The 26,039-nt window shown below is 40.3% G+C and overlaps 1 protein-coding gene across 5 annotated transcripts; it reads left to right on the top strand.

Annotated features, from left to right (window-relative positions):
• The first annotated feature begins 13 nt into the window (after positions 1-13).
• LOC141509515 (cytochrome P450 2G1) lies at positions 14-24,871 on the top strand. 5 transcript variants are annotated; one of them, XM_074219125.1, is made up of 10 exons: positions 14-87; positions 6,554-7,556; positions 10,448-10,610; positions 12,746-12,895; positions 13,696-13,856; positions 15,860-16,036; positions 17,207-17,348; positions 20,932-21,119; positions 21,238-21,379; positions 22,225-24,871. In XM_074219125.1, exons 2-10 carry the CDS (start codon positions 7,449-7,451, stop codon positions 22,404-22,406), a joined length of 1,413 nt encoding a protein of 470 aa, XP_074075226.1. In that variant the 5' UTR covers positions 14-87; positions 6,554-7,448; the 3' UTR covers positions 22,407-24,871. The 5 variants fall into 5 exon arrangements, with proteins under 5 accessions (XP_074075226.1, XP_074075228.1, XP_074075227.1 ...); XM_074219127.1 differs by having other exon boundaries at positions 20-87; positions 7,413-7,556; XM_074219126.1 differs by having other exon boundaries at positions 53-6,967; positions 7,413-7,556.
• The last annotated feature ends 1,168 nt before the right edge of the window (positions 24,872-26,039 follow it).

The following is a 26,039-nucleotide window of genomic DNA, read 5'->3' as shown; positions in this document are numbered from 1 at the left end:
ACCCTTCCTGAAGAGGAGGAGCTAGATGCTCCAGGAGAGAAGCCTTGGCCCTTCAAAGAATGACTTGGATGCTTCAGTGCTTGGCAGGTGAGCTGGTTGGTGGTACCTCCTTAATGGAATAGGGTGAAACTGTCCAAGATAAGAGATCATTGCTGCCATGCATGAACATGTATCTAGGTCGTGATAGGGAACTTTCTGAGACTTCTCAAACTTGGTGACTATGCTCCATGTCCAGTGGCTCCTGTGGCTCAAATGATATTGCCAAAAGGAATATAGAAACCATTGCTAAGGAAGACAAAAAATTGAGTGAGGATCCAAAGAATCTTGGAGAGTTAACTTGTATTTTCCTCATTAGTCCTGATTGAAGGGAAAGAACTTTCCCAAAAGAAAGTAGTTGTTCTTTGGTACTGCAATTAGACCATGACAGCTTATTTGTGAACTGATTGAAAAGATAGTGCCTAAGAAGGGTGTATGGGGTTGATCAGGGGAGTTTCCTCATCAGTCAAAGCATTACATTTGAGTATACAATGACGGAACCAGACTCTCAATTGACAGACATTTTGCATGCTGCTGCATGTGTGGAAGGAGATTTGACTCCAAATGGTGAAGAGAATGGAAATGACAATGAGCATCTGCATAAGGGGTATAGTTGATGCTTGAATTTTGCAAGAGAGAGACAGATGAGTCACAACACATTCTTTGGAAGAGACACATAAAAAGACTTTGGAAGCTGCAAATGAGAAGCGAAAGTTCAAACCAAGGGAGAGGATTTGATCTCAATCATAGAGAAATTCTCTAGGGCACAGGAGCTAAAGTGGAAATATGGATAGGTTGAGAAGCCAGTTTCTCCAAACATTCATAGTTTCCAAAGTTGTTTTTCATGCTTCTCACCTAGCAGGTGTTTTGCTTCACGAGTATCTCTCATCAAGGAAACTTTGGTATCCACCCAGCCCACTCCTTATCCAAAGGATCAGCATCAGGTAGAGCTTCTTCAGGAGACACCTTTTCTTTTGCATGCAGGACTGCTCCCATAATGCTTTGGGCTTTATTGGAAGCCAGGCTAAAAAATACAACAATCAAATCATTTCCAACTCCCAAGAAACTTGGTTAGCTTTCAGGGTGTACTGGTTTGTCATGATTTCTTTGGTATAGGGAGCTCCCAAGGAAGACCGTACTCTGAACTTTATAGTCTAAATGAGCCATCTAAGGCATGAAGAGATTAAAAGACTTGTGTAGGATTATATGGCCAAGGACTTGAACCCAGCCCTTCCTGCCTGCAAGGAAGGCTCTTGATCTGCTCAGGTCAAGTAGAGCCTTTGTCTCTGTGGAGGGTGTTGAGTGCCCAATAAAATCTTGTAGGAGGAATTGAGAATTGCTCCTGTGTCCAACAGGTTGATTTTCATTGGGGATTTCCCCATGAAAGGGAAACTGACCCTTTGAATCCCTTGACCTCTTTCTGGAGGATAGGACAGAGTGATGTAAAGCAAAGGGGGGAAGTGCCCTCACTTCCACCAGTACTCTTGAAATTAGATGACTGCATTGGGCAGAGACTTATGTAGCTGAAGGTGCTGTTATCATGTGGCCAGAGAAAGGTATTTTGAATTGAACTTCCTGGCCTTGGATGGACAATGTTTTAACATCTTAGAAGGGGAATTCAAAGAAACATAGAATTAGAAAAGATCTCAGCAATCACTTGTTTGAAATCCATGCCATTCCTCATCCCTTACAAGTGGTCATTCATCCTTTACTTGGGAACCTCCTGGGAGGAGGAAATCCAAACCCTACTGAGATATCCCCCTTCCACTGGAACTGGATCTAGAATTCATTAGCTTAGGGAACTCATCTACCAACCCAGTTTTGCCATCTTCTTGAAAATTTGGAGTTAGAGAGAGTTGTCTAGAGTTTTGACAAATTAAATGATTTGCCTAAGGTCACACAACCAGTATAGGTCAGAGATAGGAGTTCAATCCAAGTGTTCCTGCTTAGAGACCAGATTTCTATGCATCACACCCAGGCTGTGACTTCCAATGAGGGATGATGATGATGATGATGATGATGATGATGAAATTTTTCTTGGTATCTAAACTCAATCATCTTTACAACTACCTAATTCTGCTCTCTGAGGTCAAGCAATAGAGGGGAACTCAGTCCTAATGTTCTGGATGAATGACAAAGGGTGGTGTGCAATTTCCTGGGCAGTCACAGCCCTAGCTGTTTTTGCAATCACAACTCTGGGAATTCCAGAATTCAACCTTCTAGAAAAAGGAGCAGGGAGTTCCTGGAAATGTCATTCTCTTGGGGAGAGAATTGCAATATTGTTCTTTCCAATGTGATGGAGAAGGAACTAACTCTTTTCACTGAGAAGCTGGAGCTGCCAACCTACTCATCTCTTGGAATCCTGGAATTCTCTAATTTGGGGGTGGCTAGAGAGTCATCTCAGGCAAGTAGTTTTCCAGGAAATCTACCCTCTTCTTTCTAGGACCCTAGGTCTCACTACTCTAAAGATTCATCATATTAATCAAGGAATTCCTTTGATCAACCTCTACCATAGGATTTTGATTTCCAGCCCACAGCTTGAGTTTGAATAATCAGTTCATTAATAAGTTCTTACTGTATGGTGATGGGCTAAGGGATGGGGGACACAAAGAAAGGTTAAAAAAAGAGCACAGTCCATATCCTTGAAGAACTCACCTTTTTTTTATTTTAAAGATTTTATTTATTTTGAGTTTTACAATTTTCCCCCAATCTTATTTCCTTCCCTCCACTCCCCTCAGAAGGCAATTTGCCAGTATTTACATTGTTTCCATGGTATACATTGATCCAAATTAAGTGTGATGAGAGAGAAATCATATCCTTAAGGAGGAAAAGTAAAGAAAAAGAGATAGCAAGATTGCATAAGATATTAGTTATTTTTCAAAATTAAAAGTAATAGTCCTTGGTCTTTGTTCAAACTCCATAGTTCTTTCTCTGGATACAGATGGTATTCTCCATCGAAGACAGCCCCAAATTGTCCCTGATTGTTGCACTGATGGAATGAGCAAGTCCATCAGGTTTGATCATCACCCCTATGTTGCTGTTAGGGTGTACAGTGTTTTTCTGGATCTGCTCATTTCGCTCAGCATCAGTTCATGCAGATCTCTCCAGGTTTCCCTGAATTCCCATCCCTCCTGGTTTCTAATACAACAATAGTGTTCCATGACATACATATACCACAGTTTGCTAAGCTATTCCCCAATTGAAGGACATTTATTTGATTTCCAATTCTTTGTCACAAACAGGGCTGCTATGAATATTTTTGTACAAGTGATGTTTTTACCTTTTTTTCATCTCTTCAGGGTATAGACCCAGTAGTAGTATTGCTGGATCAAAGGGTATGCACATTTTTGTGCCCTTTGGGTATAGTTCCAAACTGCTCTCCAGAAAGGTTGGATGAGTTCATAGCTCCATCAATAATGTATTAATGTCCAGATTTCCCACATCCTTTCCAACATTGATCATTGTCCTTTCTGGTCATATTGGCCAGTCTGAGAGGTGTGAGGTGGTACCTCAGAGAAGCTTTAATTTGCATTTCTCTAACAAGTAATGATTTAGAGCAATTTTTTCATATGTCTATGGATTACTTTGATCTCCTCATCTGTAAATTGCCTTTGCATATCCTTTGACATTTTGTCAATTGGGGAATGGCTTGTTGTTTTTTTTTTAAATTTTGACTCAGTTCTTTGTATATTTTAGAAATGAGTCCTTTGTAAAAATTGTAAAAATTTGTAAAAGTTGTAAAAATTATTTCCCAGTTTACTACATCTCTTTTGATCTTGGTTATAGTGGTTTTGTCTGTGCCACAGCTTTTTAATTTAATGTAATCAAAATTATCTAGTTTGTTTTAATGATGAAGAACTCACCTTCTAATGGGGGGGGGAGACAGCATGTAAATAATTAAATATGACCAAGATATCTGAAGAATAAATGAAAATAATCTGAAAGGGAAAGTCATAGAACCTCAGCTATGAATGGGTAGACTCAACCTTGGGCTAACCATTGAAGGAAGCCATGGAACTAAGAAGTGGAAGTGAGGGGAGAGAGCATTCCAGAACAGTCAGTGCAAAGGTATGCATCATTAAGAGGGTGTTGTTGTTATCGTTCATTCTTTGTTCTCAAAGAGGGTCAATGATACCATGGAATGTTGTCTTGACTTGCTCGTAAATTGGATTTAAGTGAAGCAGAGTTGTGCAAAATTTTCAGCAAAGGTCCAGTTTTTGAGGAAGTTACCAACTGAATTATTTTCACTGAGTCATAAAATAAATAAATGAAGGGGGAGGGCAGCTAGGTGGTGCAGTGGATGGAACTCAGGAGTACCTGAGTTCAAATCAGACCTCAGACATTTAATAATTACCTAGCTGGGTGACCTTGGGCAAGCCACTTAACCCCATTTGCCTTGCAAAAACCTAAAAAAGATAAATAAATGAAGGGGGAGTAAATGAAAGAAGACTGGACAGTAAGATTTTGGACAGCTTAGGAAGACTTTTAAATACTTCATGTTTTAAAGATTTCCTATTTGATCCTGGAAGCAAGTAGAGAGCAACTAGAATTCATTGAGGAGTAGCTAGGTGGTGACATAATGGACTGAGTATTTCATCTTCCTGAGTTCAAATCTAACCTCAGACACTTCCTAGCTATGTGACCAGGGACAAGTCTCTTTGCCTTATTTGTTTCAGTTTCCTCATCTATAAAATGACCTGGAGAGGGAAATGGCAAACCACTCCAACAGCTCTGCTAAGAAAACTCCAAATTAGGTCAAAGAGAATCAGATACAAATCAAACAACTGAGCAACAATAAACTCATTGAACAAAGAGCGACATGGTCAGACTTATGTTTTAGAAAAATAACCTTGGCATCTGAATGGAAGATAGATAGGAGGTTGGAGATACTTGAGGCAGGGAGAGCAATCAGAAGACTATTGCAATAATCCAGCTAAGAGATGATAAGGACCTAAGCTAGGATGTTGGCTGTGTGAATGAAATGAGACTATCTGATGTAAGACTGGGAACAGTTTGGATGTGTGAGATGTGAATAAGTTCACAAAAATGATATTAGAGGAGGCCAAGGACATTTTGTCCTCATCTCAAGAGACTTAAAGAATTGGCAGATATACTTACTAGGCTACTGTGAATGAGTACTAAAGGACTGTGAAGAATAGGAGAAGGGTGGAGTCACCTGGGTTTTCCAAAAAAGGAAGGAAATAGATGGAGTCTTTGAATTATAGGCCACTGAACTTCCAAGCTTGGCAAAATTTTGGAATAGAATAGTTAGTAAAAATTTGGAAAAAGGCATCATGACCACCAGGAGTCAGCCATGGCTTCTTCCTTAAAGAAATCTCATGTCAGATTGACTTCATTTCCTCTTTTGAAAGTGTTATTAGACTAGATCTAAACCTGTTTAGATAATGAATGTATTTGTCAAAGTTTATTATAATGTCCTGTTTTGAAGATGCTTATATTTTATATTTAAAATTTTTGACATTTGTTTTTTAATTTTAGTTTGTGAATTATTTCCATCTCTCTTACTTTTCCCCCTCCTTGAGAAGGCAAATAATTTGCTATACATTATATATGCTGCCATGTAAAACACATTTCTGTATTAGCTAAATTGTGAAAGAAACACACTCAAGAAAAATTGAAAGACTAAAACAATATTCTTTGATATGCATTCAGACTCCATTAGTTTTTTATCCGAAAGTAGATTGAAGTTTTTGCTGTATGATGTTCTCAAGGCTGAGCAGTGAGATGTGGCCTGGAGAATGGTATATTCAGCTGGATTCAAAGCTGGTTGAATGGTCAGATCCCCAAAGTACTCTTAAATGCATTGATGTCAATTAGATGGAGGTCTCCAATGGAGTTCCCCAGGGTCTGTGCTTGGTTTTATGCTGTTTAACCTTGAATCTTAAAGATATAAACAGCGTGCTTATTCAAGATATCTATGACACAGACTTGTATGAGAAAGCTAAAGAATTAGATGACTGAAACAGAATCCCCCCCAAAATTGATGGACTCTAAAGGAAGGCCAAATCTAAGAAGATGAATTTAATAGTAAAAAATATGTGGACTCAAATAATCTTTACAAAAATAGAAGATCAAAGTTTATATTGGAAGAACTAGGGGTTCTAGTGGGTCTACAATCTCTATATGAGTCACCCATGTGCTAGAAACAAATTGGATCTTATGCTATGTGGAGAGAGACCTGAGGAGGTGATGTTCCTTTGTCTTCTGCCCTAGTCAGACCCTATCCAGAGCATTGTGTTGAGTTCTGTCCATTGCATTTTAGGAAAGACATTGATATGTAGGAAGGTTACAAGACTGGGAAGGACCTTAAGATCCTGCTGTTTGGAGAAGAGACATTAAAAAGAAAAATTCAGTTGGGGGCATGGGTAGAGATGTGGGGGCAGTTGGAAGATCCAAGGTATGATCACTCCTGTGTCTGGAAGGGAATGGAGTGACATTTGTATGATGCCAACACTGGGCCAGGCACTGTGTTGAGCTTTTTACATTTGTTCTTCAGGTAACCCCCAGTCAATAGTTATGAGAATTGAAGAGACTGAAAAACAGAGAAGACAAGATGTTGGAAGGGGATGCTAAACCTCTTGGGGAGGAGGAAGAATGACCTGAAGATGCCTAAAGGACATACATCAGGATCGAGTGCCCTTTAAAGGAGGATTTGATTAACAATAGGGAATTCCAGAGGGTTCAGTATAAGTGGCTAATGGAGAAAGAAGAGTTTGGGGGAGATGAGGGCTCAGTTTCAGAGGGGGACAGAAAAGGGGAGAAGAGACAGTCCCTAATTGAATCCTTCCTTTGTTTCCCACCATTTCCTCCCCACCCCTCCTTCTCTCAGTGTCCCATTTAATGAGGTCCCTTCAGTTGGAAGAAAGGGCATCATGAATCCAAGGATGTCTTTGGGAAGGCCAAGAGTTAGGTAAATCCTCAGGGTTGTTGTTGTAAGGTTCTCTTATTATTACTGTTCTCTGTCACCTACTGTATCTGTCTAGGTGAGGGTATCGCTCAGGCATAACTCCTCTTGTTCTTCACTATCATCCTGCAGTACTTCTCCTTGGTCTCCTCCAAGCCCCCTGAAGACTTGGACATTAGTCCCCAGGAAGCTGGGTTAGGGACAATATCCTGGATCTAGGAGCTCCATTTCTTGCCCCAGTGATGGGAAGGGTTCTTGGGGAGACACCAGCAGAGGGAATCAGCCTGGAATCATAGAGTATTCTATACTTTGAGTCAGAAGATGTGGGCTTGTGTGCCCCTGGACAAATCATCTCACCTCTCTGTGTTTGGAAGTCAGACTAGATTCAATTTTCCTCAATTTAGTCCAGTTTCACAGACATGATTAATTTCTCGCTGTGATCTCTTGCCAGGTCCAATAGACTGGATTTTATTCTTGTCAGTCACTGATGGATTACCACAAAACTAATAAATCTCCCCATGGTTCATCCTTCTCCATGACCACTTGCCCTGTTTCATTATCAATGGATCCTCGGATGTGGAGCTTGCTTTTGAAGGTGGGAAGAGCCCTCAACAGAAGATCTTAGGGAGTTGGGACAGTGGTGGGACAGTGGAAGACAGTGGAGAGATTCCAACTCAGCTCACCTATATGAAGAAGGCAGTTGGAGAAAGGGAAGTAGGAATCTCAGGAGAGGGAATGGCAGGCTTGGGGTTAAGGAGTATGGGTAGAGACTGATGGGTGTAGGGATGACAAGGAGAGAGGTCAGAAGGGCTGGAGTGGAGGGAGGTTGTATGTAGGGCAGATCCTCAAGGTACTAGAGCAGAAAAGACATACACAGCTCTGTCCATGAAGCCAAGGCAGGAATTGGAGAGAGAGAGAGAGAGAGAGAGAGAGAGAGAGAGAGAGAGAGAGAGAGAGAGAGGAGAGACAGATAGACAGAGAGAGACAGAGATAGAAATGACATTGACAACAGAGACCATGGTAGACAGACCAGAGACAGGGAAAGAAGGAGAAAGGAAAGGAGAAAGAGAGAGACAAAGAAAGAAATGGAAGAAAGAGAGATAGGAGAGGAAGAGAGGGAGGGAGGTAGAGACATTGATAGAGACAGAAAGATACATGGGTTTAGAGAGAGACTGGTGAAAAATATAATCAAGAAAAAAGAGACAAAGGAAAACCCAGAGAGTTAGGAATAGGGCCAAGGAGAGAAAATCCCAGCACCAAATGAAGCCTTCTCAGTAGGCTATTTAGTTCTCTGGCTATTTCCCCTTTCCCCACACCTGAGGTTCCCTCAGCTGCTGAGTTCCCTGGGAGATCTGGTTTCTGCTAATCCCAGGACATTCGATCTATGGGCATCATTGCCCCATTGGCCTCCCAGGTTCTTAGAGCAAACACAGCAGGGCATGCCAGCCCTCCCCGCCCAGACCTGCATCCCCGGTTCCGGTTCTCTCTCCCCACCTGAGTGAAATTCTTCTGAGACAAAAAAATAAGCAGCTTAAACCCAGCCCATAGGCAACCTGTCTCTGTTCTTCAGCCCCACCCTAGGCAACCCTGGACATCTGAGACTTCCTCACAGACTTTCCATCCTAGGGTCTTGGCTCACCATTGATGGAAAGTCAAGTTCTGGCTAGAGGTCTAACTTTCTGTGACTGCCCCTTTCTGGATATGTTTCCACATTTGGAGGAGAGACCTTTGAGTTGAATCTCTGCCCAAAAGGTCCTTCCAGCTCCTGGACTTGGAGGCTCCAAGAAGTTGGATTGTGGGGGAAGAGTTGGACTAGAAGGGCCCCATGCAATTTCCAGCACAGGTCCCATGAACTAGTAATACTAGTATTGAGGAAGCCCAATACTAGTATTAATTTCATCTTCCTTGAGAACAAAAGATAAGAACAAAACAATCAACCAAACCAATCAATACTAATATAACAATCATAATAGCTAGCATTTATAATGTGTTTTAGGTTCAAAAAGCATTTCCTCACAGTAACCCTAGGAAGGAGATGCTTTTATTATTCCTATTTTATGGATGAATAAACTGAACCCAACAGGTCAAAGTCACTTGTCTAAGTTTCCACAGCTAGTTTCTCAGGTCACATTTGAACTCATGTCTTTCTGACTCTAGGTCCAGTGTGCCACCATAACTGCCTGTGAACCCAATCTCATAACTAGGACTCTGGAACCCAAGTTGCAAGTCCCAAAGTCACTTTGGGACAGTCAGTAAAGTCCACTGGAGGTTGTTCCAATGACCCCCACCCCTATCCATCTGACTACAGATGCCAAAGATAGCATTCCATAGAGGAAAGGAATCTGGATTGGGCATCAAGGTATCAAGAGCCTTGGGACTAAGCACAAACTCCTAGCTCATTGTGTGACCTGGACAAATCCCTCTTTTTTCCCTGACTCTGGATTTCTTTAATTGGAGGTCAGACCAATTTGTATTTTGAGAGGACATAACTGTTGAGAGCCAGAAAGAACTTCAGTGACCATATAGTCCAACCCCTTATTTTACAGATAAAGGAACTTAGGCTAGGAAAGGGAAGGGACTTGCCCAGGGTACATAGGCAGTCAGTAGCACTATGTAGATTCCAACCTAGATCCATGAGCTCCCAAACTAGCACCCAGGCCAGACCATGCCAATCTCTAGAAGGAGGGATAGGATGTGGGGTAGAGAGGGCTAAGAGATCCAATTCAGCGCCCCCTTATCCAACTGGTTGCCCTTTCCTTCCATGTCTAGGGGAGGGGACACAAGTTATGTAAGCCACAGTACCAGGCTTTGAAAGCTTAATCCCAGGGTGATTCAGGTTTCAGATAAGGCTGAACATGATGAATATATAACTGGGGCCCCCAGCACCCTGGGCACCTCCTCCTCCAGGCACCATGGAGTTTGGTGGTGTTATCACTCTTTTCTTGGCTCTCTGTGTTCCCTGCCTTGCCATCCTCATTGCATGGAAGCGTATGCACAAAGCAGGCAAGCTGCCCCCAGGGCCAACACCCCTACCCTTCCTGGGTAACCTGCTGCAGGTGCGCACTGATGCCACATTTCAATCTTTCCTGGAGGTGAGTCTGCCCATCTTCTCTCGTGCTGTCATTGGGTTGGAAAATCTTAGAATCCTAGATGCTCGGGACCTCTGGATATTAGAACCAGAATCTTAGACTTTTAGCACTGAGGGGTAATTATATAATAATAATATCACAAGGACTTATTTAGACTTAAACCATAAGACTTGGAAGAGACTTCAGAAATAATCTTGCCCATTCTCCACATTGGGAAAACAGAGTCCAAGAGAGGAGAGTCTGGGATGAAACCCAGATCTCTTGACTAAGGTTCTTTCCATTTTTCCATATTTCCTGCCCACTCCTCTCTTGGACCAACATTTCTACCTTGTTTCTGAGGCCCAGCCTGGGAAATCAGATTGGGAACCCCCTGTCTCACTCCCTATTTCCTTCCCAGCTCAGTAAGAAGTATGGGCCTGTGTTTACTGTCTACATGGGTCCTCGAAGAGTAGTCGTGCTATGCGGCCATGAGGCAGTGAAGGAAGCACTGGTGGACCAGGCGGAGGAGTTCAGTGGCCGGGGGGAATTAGCCTCCATTGACCGGAACTTCCAAGGTCATGGTGAGAGATACCACTTCTATAAACTATACTGACTGTTATCTATAGCCTCAGTATAAGGTGCAACTTTTCTCCAGTGCTCTAGAACCAAGAGAAAATTGATCACCACCCTAGAACTAGAGCTTCTTTCATGGAGATTGGATGATGCTTTTTTTGGTAGGGAAAGGGCAGGCATAGGAGGGTGAGATTTAGTAGTGAGGAGGAGCTTTGACTCTTCATCTCACATGCTCAATTTTTTCCCCCATTTCATTTTATTTTCCATCCCAAATTTACTCCTCCCCCCCCACCCCGGCTTCCATACCCATCAAGAACGGTAGCAATACGAAATTATTCTAGGCATTTTTCTTAGTAGTCTCCCATGCCTGGAATGCTCTTCCTTTTCATCTTTGCCTACTGGTTTCTCTGCTTTTCCTTAATCTGTCTTCCAGCTGAGACTACCCCTAATTTATCCTGTCCCCATCTCAATTGCACAGTGATTATTTGCATGTTGTCTCCTTGATTAGGAGTTCCTTGAGCATGGTGATTGTCTTTTGTCTTGTATTCCCGACACTGAGCATGGTACCCAGAATACAATAGGTTCTTTTTTAAATTTTATTTTTTTATTCAATATTTATTCTCATTTTGTACAAATAATGTTTCTTTACATCAATAAAATATTCTTGTTTAAGAGTAAATAAAATACCCCTCCCCCCATATATATAGACTCGCTTGAGCGATAAAGTAAAGGGGAGAGGAAAAAAATTAAAATAAAAAATAATAGTAATAATTGTAGGTATGGTCAGGTGGCACAATGGACAGAGACCAGCCCTGGAGCCATGAGCACCCAAGCCCACGTCCAGCCCCATACACCCAATAATAGGTTCTTAATAAATGTCGCTACCCTTGAGAGATGCTCTATCAGGTGTTTTCAACTCAGGCTGGTGTGAAACAAGGGATCCACAAAGCTCCTCCAACCAAGTTAAAATGTAATTGGGAAGGGGTGGCTAGGTGGTGCAGTGAATAGAGCACCGGCCTTGGAGTCAGGAGTACCTGGGTTCAAATCCAACCTCAGACACTTAATAAATACCTAGCCATGTGGCCTTGGGCAAGCCACTTAACCCCATTGCCTTGAAAAAAAATCTAAAAAAAAAAGTGTAATTGGGAGATATTTAGCAAAATAAATAAAAATACAACTAGATATGCCAGATCAGTTCTAAGTCAATATGTGGTGTCAAGGGATCCCTTGCTATTTGAGTTTGATGCCATTAGTCCAGTCCCTTAATTTCTCTTTCTCTTTCTCTCTCTCTCTCTCTCTCTCTCTCTCTCTCTCTCTCTCTCTTGTTTTTTGTAAGGCAAAGGGGCTAAGTGACTTGCCCAAGGTCACATGGCTAGGTAATTATTAAGTGTCTGAGGCCAGATTTCAGATCCTCCCGACTCCAGGGCCAGTGCTCTATCCACTGTGCTACCTAGCTGGATAGAGCAACAGACCTGGAGTTAGAAAAAATCATTTTCTTGAGTTTAAAGATGGCCTTAGACACTTACTAACTATATGACCCTGGATAAGTCACTTAGCCCTATTTGACCCATTTTCTTCATTTATAGAATGATCTGGAGAAGAAAATGGGAAACCACTCCAGGATCTTTGCCAAATAAATAACTAGAAAAGGGTTACAAAGACTTGGACACGACTGAATCACCAAAAGAATACACAAATTTTCGAGACCTAGGCTATTTATCTGGAACCTGGAGGTTGCTTTTTGTCCTAGGCTGAACCCTCCACTATTTAAGGATGAATTCTATAAGTCAGGGACCAAACACCTGTCATGAAAAGAGTTCTAGCTTTGTGTCCCCAAACTGGTTCAGCTGCATCCTCTATGTGATCTAAAGCAAGTCCCACCACCTTTCTGTGAATCTGAATTTCCATCTCTAAAAAAAAAAGAGAGAGTTTGGATAGATATCCTCTGATATACTTCACAGCTGCTGATCTATGATCTTGAGACCTTTCTGAACCACAATTCTATGAAATGGGAATTGTGCCAGATTGGGTCCTTCCAACTCTAAATTCTATAACTTCATGGATACCATCAACCTGACCTTCTTGCCTTTGAACTTCCCTCCCATTCCCCTACACACAGTAGGATTTACTTTGGCATTGACAGGTGTTGCACTGGCCAATGGGGATCGCTGGCGGATCTTGCGTCGTTTTTCTCTGACTGTCCTTCGAGATTTTGGGATGGGGAAGCGCAGTATTGAGGAGCGTATTCAGGAAGAGGCTGGCTTCTTGCTGGAAGAGTTCCGGAAAACCAATGGTAGGTGCTGCTCAGGGGACTTGGGAAAAATGGAATCAGGAGTATAGGGAGGTGGAACTTGGTGGTTAAGACTGAGGGCCCATGAAGAGAACCAGATGTCAACATGGAGGTAGGGAGTAGTAGAAGAGATGGACTTATGAAAATCTCAGCACTGTGGGGAGATCCAGGTAGCTCTAGAAGAAAGCCCAAGAGTAGGCTTAGGGGATCCTAAAGATTGTCCAGTGTCCCTCCCTTGGTCCAGGCTCAGAACTGGGAGGGACCTGGCAGGAACACTGGATTTGACGTCAGAGAACCTGGGTTCAAATTTGGTCTCTACTCATATTATCTGTGTGATTTGAGGAAAGTGACTTAACCTAACTATCTGGGTCTTAGTTTCCCATCTATCTCAAATGAGAAGGATGACAGCTTGAGACATGCAAATATTATTGGTTCTGAAATCATAGGACCCATAGGACCTTGGATCAAATCATAACTCTAATGCTTAATACATGAGTGCCCCAGTTTCCTCATCTGAAAAATGGGGGGGGGGGGCTTGGACTAAATGACCTCTGAGGTCCCTTTTAGCTCTATGATCTGATGATCTTAGTCCATGTGTTCAACTTCCTTTTACAGAGGAAGAAACTAAGGCTCAGAGAGGGACAAAAGGAGAAATATCTAAGATCATTCAGTGAATGGGGTGTGAGACCTGAGTCCAAATAGGTCCCTTGCCTTCTCACATGGTGCTCTTCTTTTCACATCTCCATCTCTACTCATTCACTGCCCCTGTCTCCCATCCTTGCCTCCCTCCATCACTCTTCTAGGAGCCCCCATTGATCCCACCTTCTTCCTGAGCCGCACAGTCTCCAATGTCATCAGCTCTGTGGTGTTTGGGAGTCGCTTTGACTATGAGGATAAGCAGTTTTTGTATCTGCTGCGTCTCATCAACGAGAGTTTCATCGAGATGAGCACACCTTGGGCCCAGGTATTATTTGTGGTTGCAGTTTCCTCTAATCCCTCAATCCCTTGTACCCAAAGAACAACCAATTAAATCCTAAAGGTATAGACTCATAGAAGGTTATCCTTATTGAGGCACAGAATCTAATAATCACAGAATCTTAGAATTTTTGAATTTTAGCTATTAGAAACTTAGACACGGAATGACAGAATTTTTTCCCTCTAAAATCATAGAATTTATTATTTACTAGGTACTTAGAACCTCAGAGTACTTGACTATTTTAACTTTAGAATTCCAGAATCTTAGAACCATAGTTTCTAAGAAACTTAGAATCTTTAATTTTTAGAATAATAGTACTTTAGAAACATATAGTAGTTTAGGTTCAAGAAGCACAGATTATTGGAAACTTGAAACTTTGAATCATCAAACCTTACATTAAAACTCTGACACAGTAGAAAATAAGAATGTTTTAATATAGTCATAAAATTAGATTAAAATAATAAAACTTTAGTGAATCACAGAGTCATAGAGTTTTAGAATACTAGAATGTTATGAATAGAACCTTAGATTCTAGAAACTCAGAATATTAGAAACTTAAAATCTGGAGGTACTTGGCTCTTTTGATTTTTTAGAATAGCAGAACCTCCACAGAAACAAAGGATCACAGAATCTTAGAGCCCATTAAACTCTAGAATCATAGACATTATAGCCATAGAATCATAGAATGTTCTACTAAAACTTTAACATTTTAGAATAGTAGAATGTTAGAAATATACACTCTCAGAATCTTATAATCATAGAACCATAGCTTATTGGAGTCTTAGAACATTAGAACCACAGCACAGGAGAATTTTAGAATACTAGAACTTCTAAAGTTTTAGATTACAGAACCTTAGAATTTTGGAACCTTGGTATTAAAACTATAGAATATTAGAAAACAATAAATCTTAGAATAGCAGCACCATAGAAACATACTATCATGGAATTTTAGGACCCAGGAATATTAGACACAAGAATTTGAGAATATTAGAATCAGAATTTTAGAACCTTAGTAATGCACACTCAGAATCATCAAAACCTGGAACTTTAGAAAAATAGAACCTCAGAATCTTAGAACTTTAAAATCATAGGATCTCAGAATCACAAGATTTAGAACTTAGGAATCATATTATAAATTTTAGATTCCTGGGAATCCGGGATATATAATTTAAAAAATGTAAATTTATAAACTTAAAAATTAATTAAATTAATTGAAAATAAATGTAAATGAATTAATTTTAGAAATTAATTAAAAATTAATCATTTAAAAAATTTTAAAGTAGAAACAAATAATTTTAGATTGGTTAAAGTAACATTTATTATGGGCATTATTATTTGTTAGGGACAGTGTGGAGTAGAAGTAGTTAAAAGAACCTTCTGAGAGTTTGCAAGAGCTAGATGCATATTCTGCTTCTAACATACATATTAGTTGTGTGCCCATGGACAAGTTGCAATTACTCAGTGTCTCTAAGAAACTCTAAGACCATGTCTACCAGTGGAGAGAGATTCCACTCTGGTAATTCCCTAAAATTGCTAGCTTTGTGACCATGGCCAACCTATTCAAGATTTCTGAGCCTCAGTCTTCATCTGTAAACAAGAGATAGTAATCTGCATAGCACCTTGGTCATAGGGTTGTTGGGAGGGTCCAGTAAGAGAGCTTTGCAAATCTCTTCATGGGTTATAAATGACAGTACTAGAGAGGAGATTAGTGGTTGTTTGGTCATAAATTCCTGAAGGAAATGAAAATGGAAACATGGTGATGATGGTGGAGGAGTATGCTCTCACATTTTGTCTGTTTCCTTTTCCCCCAATTTGGTGAATTATTGTGGCTGTTGTTTTTAAAAGTTCCCTGGAGAAAAAAAAATAGTCGTTTTTCTTCCCCTCTGAAATTTCTTAAGACTTCATATTTCCCACCTATTTGGCTCCTCCAATCCTTTCTTCTCCCTCATGCACTGTTTCTCAAGCCTAATGAGACATCGTCTCCTCTCTAGCTCTATGATATGTACTCAGGGGTCATGCAGTACCTACCTGGACGCCATAACAAAATTTACAACCTCATCGAAGAGTTGAAGGACTTCATTGCAGGCAGGGTCAAGATCAATGAAGAATCCCTGGATCCCAATAGCCCCCGGGACTTCATTGACTGCTTCCTTGTCAAAATGCATCAGGTACAATACTTCCTACCTTTTCCCAAGGGCTCTCAGCATCTTCCTCTCCCATTTCCCATCACCCAAGTCCCACACTTTTATCCATATAGTGAAATGTGGCTGTATTTCTCCCTCTGATCCATTAAATCCAAGTCAGGCTCTTCAAGCTGTCTTTAAAAGCCTACCTTCTCCAGTGCTCCCTTTCCCTCTCAATTTCCTCTGGTGCCCTGGCCATTCCCCAGGGATCTAAAGGTGTCAGATGTGACTTTAAATCTTGATTCTTCCACATGCACATTAGACAAACTCCTTCCTTAATCTGGACCTCAATTTCCTCATTTATAAAATGAAAGGAATCAGAGTAGATGAACCAAAGATTCTTTCTAACTCTAAACCAACAATCTTCCCAATCAACAAGAAACTATTTAGGGTTTACTATGTATAAAGTACTATGGATGAAAAATCATATATTCTCTCAAGGTGGGGAAGGGGGGGAAGAACATTCAAATACATGCAGATATATGATAATTCAAGGAGAAACCGCATTGAAGTTGGAATCAGGACTTGGTTCATAAATCTAGAGTTGGATATTCTAACTCCCTCATCTGAGTGAGAATGAAGAACCTGGGTCCCAGAAAAGTAAACAGAGCAGCCCATGGTTATGCAAGTAGTATCAGGGCTAGGACTTGAATCTAGATCCTCTAACTTGAGATCCAGAGATCTTTTTGCTGTCCACACACTATTCCTTGAGACAAGATGATCTTGGGGAAGCCATTTCATTTTTATGGGTCTTAATTTCTTTATTTGTAAAAGTAGGGGACTGGACCTCATGGCCTCCAAGGTCCTTTCTAGTGTTTGTTTGATGATCTTTTTTGAACCAAGGCAGATCAAGAAAGATTTCCCATAGAAAGGAAAACTTGAGCCTTTCCTGAAAAAAACAAGTTCTGTCATTCTCTGTCTGAAGCACTCTTCCCACCTGCTTTACAACTCGTGAGTCTTCCCTGACCGAGATGACTGAGTCCCTTCTCTCTCCAGAAAGTATTAAGTGAGCCGACTCTTGGAGACACAGGCTTACTAGGTCAAGGTGGTCCGCCCCGAGACAAAGGAATTGGAGGGGGGGAGAGAAGGAGGTTTATGATTGAAGAGCAGAGGAAAGCAGGAACTCCAAGGTGCAATGTCTTTCTCCTACCCCAGGAAAAAAACAACCCTCAGACGGAATTCAACCTTAAGAACCTGGTCCTCACCACTTTAAATCTGTTCTTTGCTGGGACAGAAACAGTCAGCTCTACCTTGCGCTATGGGTTTCTGCTTCTTATGAAACACCCGGAGGTGGGAGGTGAGTCTTCTACATGACCATCCTCCTGGTTCCTACCTTCCTCATCCCCATGTCTGACCCTGAATAGACCTCATTCCCTGGAAGGCCCTGATGATCATGTCCCTTCTGGTCCCCTCAGCAATCAGTGACTCAATAAGCACCTAATCTACTGTGGTTTAGGCATGTATGGGTCATATGTGAGAGACAGAAGCAATGAATGAAAGAATTTCTACTGTCAAGATGCTTACATTGCAATATGAACAGCATTGGGAGCCACTGGGAGAAAAACTGTGAGAACGTGAATCATAAAATCACACATGCCAGATTTAGAAAGGGAGCTTGGAAACCTTTCTTGTAAAATGATCTTTCCTTTTTTAAAAAACAAACAATCCCAAAACTTCATATTCAATCAATTCAACTATCTTTCTATCTATCTATCTATCTATCTATCTATCTATCTATCTATCTATCATCTATCTATCTGTCTATTTTATCCATTCTGTTTTCTATTTCTATCATATCTAGCTATCATCTATCTATCTATCTATCTATCTATCTATCTATCTATCTATCTATCTAATCTTCTATTTCTTCTGTATATCTATTCTGTCTGTATGCCTGTCTGTCTATTTACCTATCTATTTCTCTATCTCCTATCTATCCTGCCTATTCTATTTGTCTGTCTGTTCATCCATCTCTCTCTCTCTCATCTCTCAGTTCTGTCTGTCTGTCTGTCTCTTTCTATCCTATATATCTATTCTATTTGTCTATCTATATCTATCTGTTATTCTTCCTGTCTATATCTCTTTTCGCTCTTTATTCTGTTTATCTATTCTAATTATTCTGTTTGTATTTCTTATCTATTCTATCTATTATCTCTTTTGTCTATCTATTCTATTATCTATGTATCTACTTATCTGTCTAAGCTATCTATCATCTATCATAAATGTATAGAAAGTTATTTTGGGAGTGAGAAAGAATTGAGATCACGACCTTTTGGCAGGAGACATCTGTGTAACACTAGACAAGTCTCTTAACTTCTAAGAATCCAAGACAAATTTACCAAACTTTTGATATCTGCATTGGTAGGGAGATGAGGAAAGGTAGTTTCCCCTATAGTGAGTTTTCTATATTAATGACATCTGAAGTTCTGGCCCAAATATATTTCATGTATATTTTTGTACATATATGTATATGGATATGGATATTTCATATTCATATCACTACTTCCTTCTTCTCTCCCCAGTGAACTTTTATTATAAATGATAAGAAAGAGAAAGGGGAGGAAAGATTCCACAATACTATTATTATTATGATAGCCATTTCTTAGAAATTCTGTAATTTGGAAAGAAAGCAAAATATTATTTAAAATAGATATATGAAAAATAACATTTAAAAATGTTTTACTGATGCTCTTGATTTTTAAAGCATCTTTATCATACTTCCACACCCCTGTATTGGTCAAGCAAACCAATGAAGGTACTGGTTGCCTATAAATCATAGCCTCTGCCTAGAAGTTGTCCACCTTCAGTCCTCAGAGGCTACAATTCAGTCCTTCCTTTCCCATTTTAGTAGAGGATACATCACTCTTCCTTTTCTTGTGCTGCATTGTGTCTGACCCATGGTAGAGCCTTCTGAGCTCAGACTGGTTTGATCAGTCATCATTGAACCCACTGTACATGACCCCACCATAAGGATGTCATTTTGATGTCCTTAATTCTGAAGGACAATAACCCATTAGCATGGATGCTTCTTCATTTTCAGCCTCTCTGTCTTCTCACAAGCAGTCTTGGTCCTACGATACCTTATTTCCTCTCAATATAAATTCAGATGACTCACTGTTCTCCTCTGTTCACCTGTGGCATCTCTTAATAGAATGTAAGCTCTTTAAGGGAGTTTTTTTCCTTTCTTTTATTTTTTGCCTTTATATCCTAACATCTTCCTTGCTGAGGCAAGTGCTAATCTGTATGGAGAGAGGAATTTCCTACCCTGTATTAGTGTAAGAATTGATGAAATCGCAGATCTGGTCTTAAAAACATATCCCCAATCCTGTGCTCAACAAGTGCATATTGTTTATCCTCAGTTCTTGAAGGACCAAGATATCAGTGAGGTGATACCATGACACGCGAGTGAATTGGATTTAAGGGAGGGAGGGTTGTTCTAAGTCACCAGATGACCATGGATGCAATGGGCAATCTTTATCTTCTTAAACTAAGGTCTTTAACAAGAATCCTTAAATAAATGCTTGTAGAATTAAAATTAATTGAACCTTCCCTCCATCCCTTCTCTGCCAATCTTATAAAAATGGAATTAGAGTTAACACTCGAGGTGGTTAAGGTAGCTAGGGGATGCCATCTTCCATAAAGCACGAAGTTTGAAATGAGTTTGAATGGGACTTCAGATACTTACTAGCTGTGTGACCTTGGTTGTCTCTCATTCCAATTTGTCCCAGTTGCACATTTGTAAAATGAGTTGAAGGAAAAAGGAATTCACTCAGTATCTTTGCCAAGAACCTCTCCCCCTAAAGTCATGAAGTCATAACTGAAAAAAGACTAAACAACTACAACAGAACCAGTATGGAAGATAAGGAGTTAGAAAGGTCTAAATTCAAATCTAGCCTCAGACGCTAGCTGTGTGACCCTGGGCTAGTCACTTAACACATCTATTTTCTAATCTATAAAATAGAGACAATAACTATCCCATTGTGAGGATAAAATTAATGCTATATAGTGCTACATAAGTGAAAGCTATTATGAAAAGTAATCTTGACAAATTGATATTATAGGATGGTAGGTGTGGAATTGACCAACCCCCTCATTTTGCAGTTGAGGTAACTGAGACCCAGGGAGGTTTAGTGAGTGGTACCACAGGTGGTTTGTATTCACATCACCTTCACTTCCTTCTCTCCCCAGTGAACTCTTTTGTAACAAATGATATGAAAGAGAAGGGGGGAAGGATTTGAAAAAAGAAATACCATAACAACTGAGTATGCACTGTTTTAAACCCATAGGCTCCCCCCACCTCTCCTATGAAAGGATGAAAGTGTATTTTTCATCTCTTCTTAACCATTATAGGAACATTCAATAATTCTTCAAGTCCAAGATTCTATCATTCCTTAAGTTGTAGGATTCTAACATTCTAAGGTTTTTGTTGCTCCTGGATCCCATGATTCAAGGACTAGAATATTTGATTTTCAAGATTCCATGGACCAAAGAGCCTAAAGTTCTAGGTCATGTTCTGTGGCATTGTCACCCTATATAGTTCTAGGCTGTTGCTTATTGGAAGCATTGTGGTGACTAGAGGAAGAGCACTGAATTTGGGAGACCTCAGTTTTCTCCTTTGTAAAATGAATGGTTTGATCTAGATGATCTTTGAGACCCCTTCCAATTCTAGGTTTATCATTCTTAGAGTCAATGATTCCAAGATTCTCTTATTTTAAGCCTGGCAAGTTCAATAACTTTGAACTAGAAGATGTTTTCATCAACGTCTTTAGTTCACAACTGAAGCCCAGAGAAGAAAGTGACTTATCCAAAGTCACATAATCTCTGATATGAGACTCCTTTGAACTTGAGTCTCCGATTCTCAAGATTTCTGATCCCTCCAGCCAAGGTCCAAGAGGAGATTGATCATGTCATTGGGCGTCATCGAATCCCCAAGGCAGAGGACCGGATGCAGATGCCATACACTGATGCAGTCATTCATGAGATCCAGAGACTTACAGACATTGTGCCCATGGGTGTCCCTCATACAGTCATCCGAGACACTCACTTCCGAGGCTACATCCTGCCAAAGGTAAGGGGTTTTCCTGGTGTATCTCTTCTACCCAATCCTTTTCTCTACTCTCCTGATCCTTGCCGCCAGCCCCTATAACTAATCCTGCTCATTATACTCATGCTCACCTTCCTTCCAGGGCACTGATATTTTCCCTCTCATTGGCTCTGCTCTTCGAGACCCTAAATATTTCCAAAAACCTGAAGCCTTTGAACCTCGCCATTTTCTCGATGAGCAGGGACGCTTCAAGAAGAATGAGGCTTTTGTACCATTTGCCTCTGGTGAGTCCTTAGAAACTTCCCCCTTCCCTCCATTCTTCTTGCTCAGAGACATTGCAGAGTCAGAGGTTGGAGTAGGCTAGAATGTGTTGTAAAGCTGGGGTATAGCCATAGACCCTTCAAATCTTAGAAGAGAGTCACAGGACCAAGGCTCAAGAATTGGAAGGGACCCTTAGAGTCCAATTACCTCATGAGTACAGGTGAGGTACAGATTACAAATGAGGAAATTGAGATCCAGAGAGGGAAAGAGACTTGATTGAGCTCATACGAGAAATTAGGATCATAGAGGGGATTTGAACTTAAGATCACTGATACACTCCATCTTTCCATGCAACAACAGAGTTTTAGGATTGTAGGAAAATATAATAAGTAGTTAAATTCTTAGACCCTTAGTATCTTAGAACTTTAAGACACTTAGAATCAGGGTTGTGCTGGTAAATGTTTAACAATCAGCTCTCAGAAAAAATAAATGCATCCATGACAAAGTTTGAACTGTGACATTAATATTTTCTCCAACTCTTTATTAAGTCTAGACAATCAACAAAACAATAAACCAGTCCTGATTTTCTGTTTGTCCATTTGTGAGATGTGAATGCTCACAGGGAGCATTTGATCATAGGTTTCTGGAGCCAATAAGCCCTGGCTATGGCATACTCCTGCTTTTGACCCTTCAGACAAGAACAATCTCAGAATCTTAGAACTGCCTTTCCAACCCCATTGAGATTAGCCTATATACATAATTTATTTGATGATCCTGATTTGGGTTATCTGCTGGTTGTTTCAATGATCCATGTTCCATTTTTCTTTTTCTCCATTGCTGATACTGTGGATAATGATGGCTCTCCCAGGTAAGCGTGTGTGTCTGGGGGAGGCTATGGCTCGGATGGAGCTCTTCCTCTACTTTACGTTCATCCTGCAGAACTTCTCCCTCCAACCTCTGGTTCCACCCAGTGAGATTGATGTCACCCCCCAGATTAGCGGCTTTGGCAACATCCCTCCCATTTATAAGCTCTGCATTGTGGCCCGTTGATGAGCCTCCCAGAGCAAAATCTGGAAACCATTTGCTGCTTGTTTACTCTACTTCCCCATCATTCCTATCTTCTGTGGCTTCTCCCAATAAAATTTAGTTGATTCTCTCTGTTCTCTGTGCTGGGGGCGGGGGCAAAGAAAAAGTTGATATATGCACACACAACCACACTCAGTATTTTTGGAAGATTCGGAATTTATTTTTCTTGCCTAGATTTTTCTCCAGCTTCCAGTCCCCAGACTTCTTTGTTTCTGACCATATTCTTCTGCTGCTCAAGAATTGATTTCTAATGGTCCCCAGAACTATATCTAGACCCCAGTCAGAAGCAGAGGTTTCCAAACTCTGGCCTGAATTCCTTCTTTAGCCTTCTATTCCCCATGAGTTTCCTATAATTATCTAGGTACCCACCCTTCTACATCAGGTTCATCTTAGCATTTGCTGCCCATTCAGCAAAATTTATCTAGGCCCCATATATCCCCAGGAAGGTCTCTGGGCAGTTCATTTCTAGGACCTTTTCTCCTACTGAACCCCAGCACCCATGTGAGGATAAGAAATGGTCTAATTCACAAATCTGGTTTATTGTTTCCCACAAAATGGAACAATGAAAAGCTTATGTCTCATTAGAGAAGCGAATCAGGAGCAAGGGGTATGAGGTGGGCTCAACCAGTACTTACCCTTACACTAGAATCACAGAATCTTAGAAACCAAAACATAGAACCTTTGATTCCTAGAACCCCCCCAAACTTGAAGTGTATCAACCCATAGAAATAAAAAAATCCTAAACCCATAGAAACTTGAACTTCTAGACATTTAAATTCACCGAGATTTTTGAGTCAGAGAGCTTAGAATTATGGAATTGTAAGATTCATTGAACCATAGTATATTTTTCCCACTGAGCCTTAGAATCTTTGATGTTTCAAAACTGAGGAGCACAGAACTTGGAGCCAAAGATTCTTAAACTTCTAAAGTCTTAGAAACTTGAACTCAAAGAAACAAGAGTTCTAGAATCATAGAAGCCTCAGCTCAAAAGAATCCAGAAATTTGGAACCATAATCTGAAAATGTAGAAATTTGGTATGAACCCTGGGCTTCCAATACTTCATAAAATCAAACCATAGAATTTTAGATTAGCACCAAAGAGACTTAGAACCTAAGACTGATGGAAAACAGAATATTAGAACCTTAGAATTACAGAATCACATGGATCCGGAAATATATATAAACATAGAACTTTAGAAAATTAAAACTACGTACCCTTAAACTCCTAAGTCTCAGAAACTGAGATCACGAGGAATTTAGAACTTAGAACCTTAAGAGTCATAGAAATTTAGAATCATAGATTTCTTAATCTGAGTTGGAAAAGATCTCAGCAGCATTGTGGTTGGACAGTCAAGAAACATTTATTAGTCACCTTTTTATGTGCCAAACACATAAGACAATTCTTACCCTCTAGGAGTCACCATCTAATATACAAATAAATACATAGAAACAAGTCATAATCAGGAAAAATAGGAAATAACAGGGCACTGGAAGGCACTGGAATTACATTCTTGTAGCAGGTAGGATTTTGACTGGGGCTTGAAGGAAGTCAATAAAACCTAGGCAGAAATGAGGAAGGAGAAATTCTGGAAGTGGAGAACAGTCAGAGAAAATTCCTAGAGCTAAGAGATTCTTGGTCGTGGAATAGTCAGGAGGCCAATATCACTGGATTGAAGAGCCCATGGCAGGAAAAAAGAATAGGAAGACTAGAAAGTCAGGAGGAGGCTTTGAACACCAGAGCAAGTTATAGTTTGTCTTGGAAGTTTAAGGAACCCTTTCCTGGGATGGCTTGGAAATAACCCAGGCTCACTGACTTTACAAGCTTTGGAGGAATGCCAGTCTCTTTTTGGAGGTCATTGATGGGAATTTATATTATGCCCCAAGGTCTTTTCTGATTTTTACTTGCTAAACCTTCCCTGAGCTCTGGACTGTGAATCAGGAGATGTAAGTTTTCTCCTCTGTAAAATGGAGCCCAAGGTTTTGACCTCTGCATCTATAGTGTCTACTACATATTAGACAGTGTGAACATAATCACTTAATTGTCTCATTTGATTATCCCAATCACCCTGGGGGTAGGTGCTGTGATTATCCCCATTTTACAGATGAGCAAACTGAGGCAGAGATTAAGTGACTTGTCCAAAGTCATATGGCTAGTAGGTGTCTGAGGCCATATTTGAACTCAAACCTTACTGATCCCCAACTCAGAGTTCTGTCTAATGTACCATATAGATGCTTTATAAAGCACTTGCCTTGGAGTCAGGAGGATGGAAGTTCAAATCTTATCTCAACTCTTGACTCTCAACTAGCTATGTAACTTTGGGCAAGTCATATAATGACATCCAGGGCCATCTCCAGTCATTCTGATTCATGTGTGGCCACTGGATTGAGATGACTCTGGAGGAGAAAATGAGGGTGGTGACCTAGCGCAGTATCCCCCTCACTCAAATCCAATTCATAAGTTTGTCATGGCATCACCTCCCAGATGTTGGGGTCTTCTTTGAGAACAAAGGACAAACATCAACTTTAGTGAGACTAATTTCCCACCTCTCCTCCAGAATTTGTTATTTTTCTTTTTGTATATTAGCCAATCTGACAGGTATGAGGTGGTACTTTAGAGTTTTAATTTTATTTCTCCAACTATTAGTGCTCAAGAGTATTATTTATATGGCCAGTGGCAGCTTTGTTTTTTTAATGACACTCAGAAAGGACAGCATATCCAGAAGTGAGGGGATGGTCAACAAAGTTAAATGTTGCAGAGAAGTCAAAAATGATGAAGACTAAGGAAAAAAGACCTTTGGATTTAGCAATTAGAAAGTCATTGCTGCTCTGGCAAAAAAAGCTATTTTGATAAAAAGTTAGGAATGAGAGCCAGATTGAAAGAGATTAAGAAATCAGTTGGAAATGATTCACATTTCTAAAATGAATCAAATCTTCTTTAGAGGAAGAAATCTAAGCTACAAATAGAGGAAAAAATACTCTCACAAAAATTAGAAAAAAAAGCTGATTAAAAGAATCTGAGGTTCCACCTCACACTCAAAGTTGACAAAATAGAGGAGCTATGGGGGAATTAGGTATATTATCGAGCTATAGTGGAATTGTGAACAAATTGATCTAACCATTCTAGAGGACAATTTGAAATTATACCCTCCCCCCCTCAGATTATTAAATTGTGTAAACTCCAGTACAACCAATATCAGGCCTATATCCCAAAGACACCAACAAAGAAGTAAAGGACTCATATGAGGAAAGAAGCGTATAGCAGCTCTTTTCATAGTGGCAAAAAAAAAAAAAAATAGAAACAGCGGGGGCGGGGTTCCAGCAATTGGAGAATGACTGAACAAATTATGTTATGTGAATAGAATGAAGTACTACTGTGTTGTGAGAAATGAAGAAGATGGGCTCAGAAAAATCTGGGGAGACATATATGAACTGATGCAGAGTGAAGTAAGCAGAACCAGGAGAGCAATTTATATAATAGCAACATTATTGCAAAAAAAAAACTTGGAAAGATTTTAGAACTCTTAGTTAGCAATGAAATGATCAATTATGATTAATACTCACCTCCTGAAGGTGATGGAATCAAGGTACAGATTAAGAA

The sequence above is a fragment of the Macrotis lagotis genome, chromosome 1, assembly GCF_037893015.1.
Source record: "Macrotis lagotis isolate mMagLag1 chromosome 1, bilby.v1.9.chrom.fasta, whole genome shotgun sequence".
NCBI lineage: Eukaryota > Metazoa > Chordata > Mammalia > Peramelemorphia > Peramelidae > Macrotis > Macrotis lagotis.
The sequence above is the reverse complement of the archived record's forward strand: the minus strand, read 5'-3'. Positions and strand labels throughout refer to the sequence as shown.